The 13,841-nt window shown below is 38.5% G+C and overlaps 1 protein-coding gene across 5 annotated transcripts in view; it reads left to right on the top strand.

Moving 5' to 3' along the window:
* Positions 1–13,837, top strand: part of Slc39a10 (solute carrier family 39 member 10) — a 119,015-nt gene extending 105,178 nt beyond the window's left edge. For all 5 annotated transcript variants that reach the window (XM_034497790.2, XM_076931915.1, XM_076931914.1 and 2 more), the window contains 5 exons: positions 667–787; positions 1,886–2,254; positions 3,052–3,132; positions 8,830–9,020; positions 11,268–13,837. In XM_034497790.2, coding sequence (XP_034353681.1) covers positions 667–787; positions 1,886–2,254; positions 3,052–3,132; positions 8,830–9,020; positions 11,268–11,426 — 921 coding nt within the window. In that variant the 3' untranslated portion in view covers positions 11,427–13,837. The remainder of the gene's footprint in view (positions 1–666; positions 788–1,885; positions 2,255–3,051; positions 3,133–8,829; positions 9,021–11,267) is intronic.
* Positions 13,838–13,841: the final 4 nt, after the last annotated feature.

Below are 13,841 nucleotides of genomic sequence, written 5' to 3'. Positions count from 1 at the left end.
ACACTTGTTTTTATTGCCAAGCTGTTAAGAATCAGTGATTGTCATATGTCACCTTATTTGATCCTCACAAGATTGCTTCTACTTTGCAGGTGAGTTGTTGTATGTTCTGTTAACAAACTTACCCTGGCACATCTCAGAAGCCAGCTACAGACCGAGAGTTCAAGCTTAGATTTGACCCCTTCCATCATGCCCCATCCAGAGATGTGAGAGACTCTGTTGTGAGGAGAAAATGAGCAAGAAAATTAGGAACTCTCTGCTACTTCATAGTACTACAGTGGTGTTAGATGCAGTATTTCACACATTTCATTTGGGTTACATAATAGTTCAGTACCTTGCACTCTATTAAAGTAGAGGAACTGAGGCAGTGAGATGGCTTAGTGGGTAAAGGAGTTTGCAACCAATCCTGACTTCTATACCCAAGACTCACATGGCAGAAGAGACTCCTCCAATTTGTCCTCTGACCTTCACATACATATTACAACATACATGTAAATATGCACATACACACATGTGCCCACATACACTTCCATTAAATAAAAATGTAATAATAAATAAGAAGCAACGTAGGATCATCTGCTCCCAAAGAGGAATTAATAAGGGCATATTATTACTAGTTATTGCTGCACATTTTATGCTAATATCAGACTTTTTTTTAAATCTCCACAGGGAAAGCAGAAATGGTTTATGAAGCAAAGCACAGAAGAATCAACTATTGGAAGAAAGCTTTCAGATCATAAGTTAAACAGTACACCAGATGCTGACTGGCTCCAACTCAAGCCCCTTGCTGGTAGAGAATTATTCCAATGAAAAACTTAAATTGAAAAGTTGTTTCTGTGCAATGTGTTTAAAATTTCTTTTCTTTGTGGTTTTCCTAATTGGGATCTTCCTTAAATGTGAGTGTAACTTGTAACTTCAATACTGTTCATGCCCTGGAACCAGGTATATTAGGAGCAAGGAAAACTGCCACTTCATTTTTTAAAAATAATAGATGAGCGAAATGAAACAAGGGTCAGGCATGGCAGCCTTCACCTATAATCTCAGCATCTGGGAGGCTGGGACAGGAAGATCTTCAGTTCAAGGCCTGCCTCAGCTACTTAGTGGTCACTCTGTTTCAATGTCTCAAAAAGAAGAAATAAAATGCTAACCACTCTGTATCAGAACTAGACTAACCCGCAGAATTCAACAGTCTTCTGTGTTAGTGTTAGAACTGTCCACCTCTGCCTCAGCTTTCCCAATGCTGGGATTGCAGGTCTGGATTACCATGTTCAGTGAGGGGTACTGTACTTGACAGTGTAGTTTCCTTTATATGTAACTGGTTATAGAAGGAAAATGAAAAGTTGCCTCTGTAATTAAAGAAGAATAACTTGCCCTTGTATTTAAAATCCACATTCTGTTATCTAACAGAACAAGGCAGCTCAGACAGTTAAGATTTTCTTACCCTATATTTTCAGTTTACATTTGAATTTCTCTTTCCCCTCTGTGTCACTGGTTCTCAGCATAGATGGCAGCCTTCCCTAGCTGTGCAGCTCTCCCAAAGCCAATTGGGAATTAGCCAGCTCTCTGTCATAAAACAAATAGTGCTGGGAAGTAATCTTTTTAGAATGACTCACCAGATGTGGCCAGAACATCCCAATGAAGGTTTCTGAATAGTATCATCATTGGTGGAGCACATGTGTAGAGAACTTTGCCACCAGCTAACTTGGGCAAGTAATTTAAATTTTAGCTGATAGACTATAGAAAAATAATTCTAATGGATTGGGTTTTAAAACACTTAAGGGAAATATATTCATTTAGGCAGTGTTCACCTCCCTGCTGTTCTGCCCAGGGTTAGATTAGCACATAGAAATGCACCTCCTAGATCAACATATCCTTTATTTTAATATAGGAACAGATGACTCGGTAGTTTCCGAAGACCGACTTAATGAGACTGAACTGACGGATTTAGAAGCCCAACAAGAATCCCCTCCTAAAAATTATCTGGGTGTAGAGGAAGAGAAAATCATAGACCATTCTCACAGTGACGGATTGCACACCATTCATGAACATGAGATCCACGTGACCTCACATAACCACCATGATGAGGACAAAGCTGTACTGAGGAAGCACAGCCACCAGTGGCACCACAGACACGCCCATCATTCTCACGGGCCCTGCCACTCTGGCTCAGACCTGAAGGAAACGGGAATAGCCAATATAGCCTGGATGGTGATCATGGGGGACGGCATCCACAACTTCAGCGACGGCCTTGCCATTGGTGAGTGTCCTGAAGCTTGCAATTCATTCTCTGAGCCTAATTTCCTTTTTCTACTAAGTTCCTACTAACCTTACAAGCTACAATCCGTAAGTTTAAAATTTACCTACAGTTTTTAAATATCCAGCTATATATTACTGCCATTTCTGTTTTTCTCCAACAGATACGATATTTGGAAGTTTAAAAAATGAAATTTTATTACATTTTGGTTCTTTGAAGCTAAATACGTATCTATAGTATATTTCTTAAATAACTTGCTTTCTTATTAAAGCATAGTCAGCTTACTGAAACTGCTATTTTAACATATTCAGACTCATAGACACACCTACAAGAGAACAGTGTAATTTCTGTCTTAGATTTAATAAAATTTTCACAGCTTTTGAAACGTTTCACATTAAAACTCACCGTAACAAATCCACATACATGTGTGAACTATATATGCAATTGCTGGGATGTAAACTAGTGACTAATTTTTAACATGTAGCTAACTGCCACCAGGGCATGATTGTCTCTGGGATCTAGGCTTTATTACTCATAAATGGGCTTTGGTTTCTTTCAGAAAGCAGAAGCCATATTTTTTATAATCATAGTAGTTATTGATATTAAAGAATATAGACTTCCGCTAGTGGGTTGAGACCTTACATACCAGTGTATGTTCAAGAGCCATGATGTGTAAGTTGGGTAAATCACATACAGTGTGAAATTACTGCAGATAGAAGGAACATTTTACCGACAGTGGGAGAACCAGGAGGTCTGAAGCTCGCTCACTCCCGATTCCCTGTGTTCATCATCCTCTCCAGGGGCAGCTTTCAGTGCCGGGCTGACTGGAGGCATCAGCACTTCCATAGCCGTCTTCTGTCATGAGCTGCCACATGAATTAGGTATGAGCCTCAAAAGTCTTACTGCCTTTCATCAAATCTAAGCCTCCTTGAGTTATAAAATGCATAACTGCAGAGATGTTAAGACAGAAAACCTGCTGACAGGTGTAGAGTGCCATCTGTGGCCAGGCATATCCCAATATAAGACTAAAAGTAACTGCTTCTTGTGTCAAAGAAGTGTCGGTACCTGTGTGCTTTTTGCTGCTGTAACAGTGACACTGTTAAGAAGGATCGTTCATGATGACTAGGTTGGTGATCATAAATTAAAAGGAAGTATCATTTCTCAAATGCCTGATTCTGGTATTAACCCCTTTCTATCTTATTTCAAGTATCATATACATTTTATTTTCTTAAAGGAGCAGCAGGGTGAAGTTTGCTATTAAGTAATTGAAACTTGAACCAGAGGAACCTAAGACAGTTATTTCTTCACAGATAATGGAGAGGTCACATTGTTGTCCAGACACTATACAGAATGATGTTTAAAGAGACTTCAGTGTTTGGGTGGTTATTATAGAAACTGGAAAGTGTTCCTGACTGTCACTCTTTAAGGACCATTGAGGTTTTGGAATAATCACTAACTTCTAATCACTTCTTTTTTTAGCCATAGTTAGATGTTTGGACAGTCTCCTGCACATGCACACACGTGTGTGTGATTCTTACATGATATTAATCAAGTAGAACCCTCAAGATGCTTTTCAGGGTCTTTTTCCTCTCTCTCTTTTTTAAAAATGTTTTCTTGCAATCATGAAATTGTATACTATTATCTCAGTCTCAGTATCCAAATTGTTTTATGCAGGTTCCTATTTTTCTATTTATTTCAATTTTCCTCTCATTATTGATAATCATTGTCACATGTTTATTTTATAATTGTTATTAAATGTTCTAAAATGAGAGGTTTGGGGATTTATTTTGTTTTGTTGAGATAGCATCTACCATATAGCCCTTACGGGTCTGGAACTTGCTAGGTAGATCAAGGCTGATCTTGTATCAGGCCTGCCTCGACCTCCGAAGACTTGGGATTAGAGGTGTGTACCACTATTCTTGGCCCAAATTTTTTCTCTGAGTCTAAGCAGTATGTTTTAGCAGGAAGGAAATCACATTTGATAAATGAGTCATATTTTTACGACTCAGCTCAGGTAAGATGTAATACTGTGCGTTTTCTAGTCCCCCTCAAGTATAACAGATTAAACTTAATTCAAAGTAAGTTCTCTGTAACATGCTTAGTTGTTTAAGGGAAGTTGGCCATTCACTATTTAGATTTATACAGAATTTTTATCTAGTTTTTATTATTCTTGACGTGTAGATAGTTTACTGCATGCATTTCTATGCACCATACACATACCTAGTCCCCAAGGAGGTCAGAAGACGGTATTAGATCATCTGACTCTGGAATTACAGATGGTTGTGAACCACCTTGCGAGTTCTGCGAATCAAACCCGAGTACTTTGGAAGAGCATCCAGCGTTCTTAACCACTGAGCTATCTCTCTAGCCCATATAATTTTTAAATATACAATAATAAAGAGTATCAAAATTAACTCTTTAAAACGATCTCAGTAAACATTGTTAGTAACCATATTATTGGATCATGTTCATTAACAACTTTGGCAGGCACTCCTCATTTATTGTGCTAATTAATATCTTGTCAGCAAGAAGAAAAGAATACTGATTTATCTCATTATGAAGATTATGTGCTCTGGCTAATCAGACTTGTAGGAACTCCTTTGACTTAAGTTATAACACACAGGCTTTTACTGAGAAGGAAGGGGGAGTAAATATGCAAAACCTCAGAGGTTTCATGGCCTGAAATAAGACTAGAACAGAGAGTTTTAAGTGAGATGTTTCACTTTATACCGTCTGTAGGACTGCCCCACTTGTGTTGAACTTAAATCGAACTATGCATAGAGTCTAGAAACTACCATTACCAACAGAAATAAAATGTAGCTTATGGACTAGAAGTTTGAATATTATTGCATTTTTTTCTTTTAGATTCCCATCAGTCAGAACAACAGCAGGTTCATTTTATAGAGATTGATGACTTTTTAAAAAAACTTTTATGTGAAAACAAAACAGTTTGACATCTAAAAAATTTTGAAAAATGACAACAAATTGATTTGAAATTTGGTTTAGCCACATGCTCTAAATAATGGTGCTGAGAAAAGGACAGATATAAAACATTGAAACAGCTTAGTGTCTCCATATATATATGGGAGGTATTTTTTTTCAACAAAGGTTCAAAGAAAATTCCACACAGGTAGGCTTCAGCAAATGATGCTTCAGTGTGAGATGTTCACTTGCCAAAAACAAGCTATCAGAGTCTGTGACTCACACCTCACACCATGAATCAAAATTAACTCCAAACAAACCATTAATCCACATAGTCTGGGATAATAAATTCCTGTTTGTGTCTTCTTAGGCACATTACCAAATATATGATCCATTAAAAAAATAAAACAGATGACTCTAGGCATAGTTAAAATGTAACAGACATTGTTTAGAGAGCGGGGAAAAATTTTATTAAAAAGGCATTAGAACCACAGTATTAAAGACGTCTTAATTTAGTGACAGGAACCTCTCGAGACCCCACCTCTCCCCTGCACCCCCCAAAAAAATCAGACAAAAAAATTGAATAGGTGTTTACTAAAAAAGATAAAACTTGGTATCTAAATGTGATATTTTAGTTCCTGGATTTGTTATATGTTATCAAGGATATGAACAACTATAGTCTTATATTTGGTGGGAATGGAATTTCTTAAACATTAGAAATATAATGAATACTCTGGCTTTATTAAGGAGAAATGAAAAGTTGAGTTGATATAAAAGCCTGTTTACTGTATACAGTGATTTCATAACTGCCCCAAATGATCCTTAACCCGAATGCTCTTCAGTTCATCTGTGGATTGGTTAGCGCTGAGTAATACAGTGTATGTGGGTGAAGCTTGTGTGCATTATGCCAAGTGATAAAAGTCCAGACGCAAACAATGCATGTTGTCTGACTGTTCATACAGTATTCTGGAAAACACACACACACACACAAAAGCAACACCAAGCAAATCGTTTGCTGTGTTAGTGGTAAAGGACCCAGGGGAATGGAGAGCTGGTAAGAGTTGATAGTTGTGATTACATGGTATATGTGCTGGCAGAGATCTGGAGAGGTCTAAGAAGAAAACAAGAGCAACATTTGTGAGTCATGCTTTTATGAAGCAAAGCTAGAGTTGATAAAAGAAACAGTTTTAATATAAATTACATACAGGATACGTTGAGAAAAAGACCCCAAGAGACCTAGATAGAACACGTGGGCGTGTGCTTTAGGAAAATGATGATTGTACACACCACTGGAAGGACAGGGGCAGCTGTATCTTATTTCTGTAGGAATTAAATAGTAATTCCTTCTGAAGGGTCTGAAGTTTAAGGCCAGCTTGAGTTGCAAGAGGTCCTGTTTTAACAAACAGCCTCTGGATTCTGCTTAGTTAATTCATCCTCCTAGTTCCTCAAGAATGAGGTAAACCATCCCACACTTGTGTAATAGCAGAAAAGACTGGGTGTTTAGTGCAGTGATACAGTTTGTCCTTTACCAGTGCTCATTAACTATTAAATCATGCTCCTTTCTAAGCCACATTTCTGAAACCATGACGGAAGCAATGTGCTTCAAAACCAACCTACAGGAGATGCCAGCAATCTCATTTTCTATTACCCAGCTCCCTACTAAAAGCCCCCCTTTAATTTAGTGTAATGGTTCAGTGTAAATTACTGCAAATACAAAGGAGAAATTTATGGAGAAAGAAGTGAGGTAGCTTCTTCCATACCAGCACCTAGAGAAGACTGGACAAATACAGCAAACTCCAGGAACGAAGGGAGAGAAGCAGCCTGTGCAAGGCTCTGCAAGGGGACTGGCAAGCAGTTCTACTAGCTAACTTTCTCATCTAGACACAAGCTGTGGGAGGACTCCCGTCCTTTGTGGGTAGTACCACCCCTGGGCAAATGATCCTAAATTCCAAGCATGCCACATGCAGCAAGCTACAGTAAGTAGCATTCTTCCCTGGCCTCTGACTCAGCTCTTGCCTCCAGGTCATACCTACCTCCCCATTTTGAGTTCCCACCTTGGATTTCCTCAGTACACTGTGACTCTGCATATGTAACCCAAAGACACCCTTTCCTCCCCAGGTTGCTTTTGGTCATGTAACCCTAAGTTACAGCAGCAGTAACCCTAGGAAAGGTGGGAAAGGAATAGGGGGCTAGTGTTAAATAGAAACTAGAGAATGGCAATGTTGAAGACATTGGAAGAGCTAATTTTCAAAAAATATAATAATTGAAAGATAGTGCTTTTGAAGTTGATAACATTTTATTGGAATATGAAGAAGTAATACTTTAGAGCAGTTTCTCTGTTGCTAACAGCCTACTTGCTATAAATGAAAACTTTGTAGCCCTGAGTTTCCTAAGAGCAGAACCCTATCAGTCGTCTACATAACACCTTGTATATACTGTTTATTGTTTGGTTGGATGCTTGGATATTTAATAACTAGAACAAAGAACACTGTTACAGTAAGTAAAGAAGGGTACACTTTGTATTCCTCAGCTTGAAGAATCTTATGTCCAGCAGCATTTGCCTGTTCTGCCAGCATCTCTCTGAGTAACAATAACTGCTTTTCCCAGTGTTCCATGTTAGGTGAAGAGAAAACATCTTTCTTTTTGGTTTCTTCTTTCTGTTCTCTTTTTGTCCTTGTTGCTGTCTGTTAAACTTGTGTGTACTTAGATCTCTAGCAAAATAACCCTAGGGTTCTTCCTCCTGTGCTCAAGTGTCTGCTCCCCTGCAGCAGTGGGATGCCCTTTAGAGCTGGGCGTGGCAGTCATATAAACACATGGAAGATGAGGAGGGAAAGCTCCTTCCTCTCCTTACATTTTGGGGTTTTCCAAGTTAATGGTGTGTTGTTGTTGTTGTCATTATTTCTTGGGGGAAAAAAACTAATGCATACATAGCATAAAATATATGTGAGAAGCTATTACCACTTTTCTAACTTTAACCTGTTCCCATTGAAGAGCAGAAATGAACTTTGAATTGTTACTTTTTTTTTTTTTGGTTTTTCGAGACAGGGTTTCTCTGTGTAGTCCTGGCTGTCCTGGAACTCACTCTGTAAACCAGGCTGGCCTCTAACTCAGAAATCCGCCTGCCTCTGCCTCCCAAGTGTTAAGATTAAAAATGTGCCACCGTGTCTCCACCAGCCAAAGATAGTTGATATATCTAGGTTGGGTATTGGGTTACACTTCTGATTGAGCAATACCAAACTTATAAAGCCTTTGAGTAACATTTTAAAAAATTGTATAAAAGCAAAAAGGAAAAGGGGGCATGGGATAGGGGTTTTCTAGGGAGGGAAAATGGGGAAAGGGGATGGCATCTGAAATGTAAATAAAATATCCAATAAAAAAAATAAAATAATAAAAAAGTGTGCCACTACACCTGGCTTTTTAATTGGCTTTGTATATACAGTTGCGTGGCTCTGCATGGTCATATATACTTATGTAACTATACCACATACAGTATGTAGAACAGTTCTGTCACCCCTATAGCTTTTGCTCTGCTGTGTTAGTGATGTATCTTTATAATGTATTCTTAATTTTTTAATAGTTTTTTTTCCACTCAAAGTTATGCTTTCAAATCCTGTGCTATTAAAAAATAAATCTCTCCCATGATATCTGAATTGCAGGTGATTTTGCAGTTCTTCTAAAAGCAGGCATGACCGTAAAGCAAGCAATTGTGTACAATCTGCTCTCTGCCATGATGGCTTACATAGGGATGCTCATAGGCACCGCTGTTGGTCAGTATGCCAACAACATCACACTCTGGATCTTCGCAATTACCGCAGGCATGTTCCTCTATGTGGCCTTGGTGGATATGGTAAGATAACTTTTCTGTTGTACTAAACTTGCAAATAGAATGCAGCCTTCAGAAATGGAAGACATATTTGGAAGTGGTTGGAAACTGCAGTGTATTTTTAAAGAATGTGGCTAATTTTAGACTGTGACATCTAAATAATAATTTGGAAAAAGCATTTATCTTAGCATTTCTTGGAGATGCTGAAAATTTCTAACCAACTTGGTCACAACTCAACTAACAGTAGGATTTAGAGATATGATTACAGAATAATTAGACTCATTGCTTTGTTGCAATGCCAGTCTTTAAAGTTCTTAACAATAGTGGTTGTTCATTTCCGTTTTACATAGTACTTCACATGTTAGACAGTGTTTCTGTGGGGCTATCAATTTCTCTAGGTTTCATTTTTACATTTTTTTCTGGCAAACTTTCAGTTCCATCTAAGAACAGCATCCCTAAGTCCCTACACTGACCTGCCAGGCCTTAAGCATCCTGTTGACTCGGCTGTCATTTCCTGTGTCACAGATTACCTTTCCTGAGGGGAGAAACTCCTGTTTCTTTCAGACCTACTCCTCAGGTGTGGAACCCACTAATTCTTGCTGTGCTTTCCATCTTTGGCACATGTGTCATCTTGATCTATTGATAACATACTGAATATTTGACTTTATTTCTCAAGTTTAGTGCCTCTCCCACAAGGAGACGCTTTAGGGGGACAGACATTATTGTCATCATTAGGTGTCATCTGCTGCTGGACATGCAGTTCACAGCCACTAGCGATGCAGATGGTCTAATCCTTGTGCTAGAGATGAGAAGAAATATTTTACAGTAAGAATTTGTGGGGCTTTTAACTAACATTTTAATTTATTCCTTGATAATTTTATGTAATATATTGTGAACTCCTTCCCCAGCTCAGGTCAGAGTTGTACACTATAGTTGCAACTGCAGAAAAGCTGACTGAAAAGAGAATTAGGGAAGTTGTTTTGTTTTTTAATAATAGGAAATCTAGGCTTAGTTTTAAAGACTATTTAAGAGTTTATTGAGAACAAGAGGAACAGGTAGATGAGGCCCTCAGTCCAGTGGTAACACAATCCCTCTGACTGTTAGTTCTACTCTAGGGATTGTGTTCTCAAATAACTCAAGAGATAGTCATCTGTTCAATAAGCATGCTAACAGGAACAAGCCTGCTCTTTGCAAAGGATGCAGTTGTGTCAGAGACACTATGATGTTGAGACAGAAGGAATCAGGCCCCCTGGATATATGTTCTAGCAAATTATTAACACAAAATGATACTTTTTCTGATTAGCAGAAAATGAATTATTTAAGAGTAATATCCAGGCCAGTGAGAACTCAGCAGATAAAGGCACTTGCCACCAAGCCTGGAGTCCTGAGCTCCCTGAGTTCTCAGGTGGAAGGAAAGACCCAGCTACTTGCAAATTGTCCTCTGAACTCCACAAGTGCACTGTATCATGTGCACACACAATTACTCTCATATAAAATAAGTAAATGAAATATAACTTAAACACTTTCAGGTACATTTCAGGTGTCATTTGTGAATTGTAGAAAACCCTGACAGGGCTATAGCAGTAGAAAGCGTGACCACATTTTTATTTTACTCTGCCTTGACTATAAGAAAGGTTACTTATCCAAAGCGATTAGAAGGCATTCAGGTAGGTATTGGCAATACACAGAAGCTTTACTTGAGATTCCTAAAGGAGCCCCTGGAGATGCCTGTTTGGGGTACTTTGGGCAGTGCTATTTAGCAACTACTATAGAAATAATCTCCTCCCCTCCCCCCGCTCCCCGCGCGCGCTCTCTCCTTCCTTATGTGTGTGCATGTATGTGTTATAGGTGTTCGTACCAGCCAGAGGTCCTTAGGGATGCCAGGCAGGCTGTACCACAGAGCCCCATCTTAATGACTAGTCCTAAGTGCTGTGCACTGGGAGACACTGATCATCTCTTTGCTGGGTTGTGACAGTTGAGGTGATATTCAGGTAAAACTTCTGAATGGCAGAGACCCAGCATTGTTTCAGTCTTGCTGCCAGCAGGAATCCAGAGGGCATGTCTATGAAACATTCTATATGTTGTTTATGTTTCAATATTAAGGGAAGTCAGAAGGAAAAGGTTTTGTAACAGTAAAAACTTAGAGAAAGGAAGAGAAACACTGTAATAAAAATAGAACTAGATAGTTACTAGAACTGGATATCAGAAGTTGCCAGTCTGTAAATTTTACATATTTTCAATGTCTTTGTTAAGATGTGTTTCTTCTTTCAGCTTCCAGAAATGCTGCATGGAGATGGTGACCATGAGGAGCATGGCTTCTGTCCAGTTGGGCAGTTTATTCTTCAGAATTTAGGACTGCTGTTTGGATTTGCCATCATGCTGGTTATTGCCCTCTATGAAGACAAAATTGTGTTTGACATCCAGTTCTGACCATTCCCGGTTTCTTTGTTGATTGTGAGAATGTCCGTGCAGCTTGCTTCTGTTCCTTTACTGTATGCACATTGCTCAGAGAACCCAGTGGCCTGCACTATTCACAGGTTCTATAGATTTGAGCCTAACCACAAGAGACTGGTGCTCAGTACTGTTTTCTCTGCATGGATGGGTCTTTTAAAGGTTTGTGATAAAGTCAGAACATGGGACTCCATGTACCAATATTGATAGACGTTTAAGACTTTAAAAAGAGAGAATCATATAAAACACTAGTCTTTTTATTAGTAGAAACTTCTGTGGCTATGCAGAAATAGAAATTAAACCAAAAAAATCATTTAAACTTTAAAAATATTTTAAATGGACTTTGAGCAGACAGGTTTGTGTGTGTGTGCTGAGAGTGACTTTAGTGCCCTCTAATTCAGCTACATGTGTACATATGGGATTAATAAGGATCAACTTGACACAACTTTGAAACTGGATAAAGTTGACTTTAGGAACTAGAGGGAAGCCCAGGCTGCACTAGAGTATGGATTTAGCATTGGGAAAAGCCCTTATTCTTGAATCTAGAGTTACTATTTTTGTATATATTTGCATAGTGTTCAAACTTGCAGCCTAAACTACTGAAATTTGTGATTGTTGTGTGAACTTCAGTTTAATGAAAGATTCATAATGGTTCTTTGCATTCTATACTTGGTGTTGGGTTTTCTTTTTAACTTTTTTTTATGGGGGGGATGAGTCAGAGCATGTAGTCAGATACCTTTTTCTTAACATTACTACTCTAGAAAATATCAAAGAAGTGGCATTCCATTTCCCTAGCACTAACTAGGTTAATTGGAAACTTTGAGTTCTGGGTGTTCACTTTACTTTACCAGCTTGGCATTGGAACTCAGAGCACATGCTGTGACTGGTAGTAAAATCCAAGTCTGCCATGCCTATAGTCTGTATATAAAATGTCGGCTAAATGGTCACTGCACTGGTACCATGGCTACTTTGGTACCAAGTATATGACTAAGCCAAAATCACTTTTATCATTTTGTGCCAAGATACACTGTTGGTGCCTGATATGGAATGGTCTGTGTTTGGGTGCCTGCTCTTACACCACTGGTGCAGTGATGTCTGAGAAGTCTCAGTCACGTTTTGTCTGAATTGTAGGCTAGTCATGTGCATATAGCTCTGTTTACATCTCATGCCGTTCACTCTTCACTTCTGCAGGCAAGACGCCTCAACTGCGTGCAGCTAGCTCTCTCTTAACTGCTTGGCAGCCAGAACACTCCTTGGGAAAACACCATAAGAGCCAAACCCTGTCCATTCCATTTTAAATATTTTTATTCAGTCCCTTTTCCAGTTCTTTTCCTTTTACTCTGATTTTTTTTTTTTTTTTTGTAAGACAAAAACAAAAATTTGAGACCAGCACATGCATCCAGGGGTTGGAGGAAAATGTCCAGTATTTGTTGTGGTATAAGCAAAGGTTATTCAGTCTTACAACAGTTGTCTCTTTCTGAGCCCTCCTTGCAGTAAGTGGTTTTGTACACACGTTTTTAGCACTGGGCATGCCTATGACAGTCCTTACTTCACCTCATTGCTTGGCCCTTTGAGCAACCTTGCTAAGAGGTGCTGGTGCACTCAGTACTATCAACTTCAAGTGACTCGGATATTTTGCTTTCAAAATCAAAATGCACTTATGCTTCATTTTTGAGATTTATTCTAAGGAGCATTGTGCATTCCAACATTAAATCTGCTTCCTTTCAAACAACAGCTGGAATACACTCCCACTCGAAAATGCCTCACTTAAAGCTGGTTGGTTATGCTTACAGTATACAAAGTTTTACAAATGGTATTATCTTTATTTGCTAGATTTTCTTAGTCATTTCAGAGGGCTTTAACAGTTGCTGCTAGTATTTTGATAGTGTTCCACCAGTATTTAGTTTTTACATCATTCTGGTGTATAGTTTCAGGTCTCACTAGACAATCCTAATTCCACTACATTTCTGTTTGGCTCCAACATTCCACTTAGCTTGACTAGTCTAATTTTAACATATGCTTGTTGGAGGTCACCAATGTTACTTGTACAATGCTGTCACCATGTGACATCCATATGGATTTTGGTGTATATCACATTGCACTCAATCAGCTGTGATTATGCTTAAAAATACTATAGTAACTAGATGCAGTGTGAACCTTTTCCATTAACAGTAAGTCAGTGGCTTAAATGTGATTATGGTCCTGCAAGGTGATACTTGCTAAAATATCTAAACATTTTTTGTTGTTGTAACTGAATCATTTTTTTTAAATTTATGAAGCTGGAAGTGATCAAATGCTGTATTTTTTTCATTGTCAACAGTGGTGTGTCATTTTATATATGTTCCTAATGCTTATGGAACTCTCCCAAAATAAAGTTATCCAGAAAGAAAGTGT

This window comes from Arvicanthis niloticus, chromosome 3, assembly GCF_011762505.2.
Source record: "Arvicanthis niloticus isolate mArvNil1 chromosome 3, mArvNil1.pat.X, whole genome shotgun sequence".
Taxonomy (NCBI): Eukaryota; Metazoa; Chordata; class Mammalia; order Rodentia; family Muridae; genus Arvicanthis; species Arvicanthis niloticus.
Note: the sequence above shows the minus strand (reverse complement) of the source record. Positions and strands in the feature narration are given on the sequence as shown.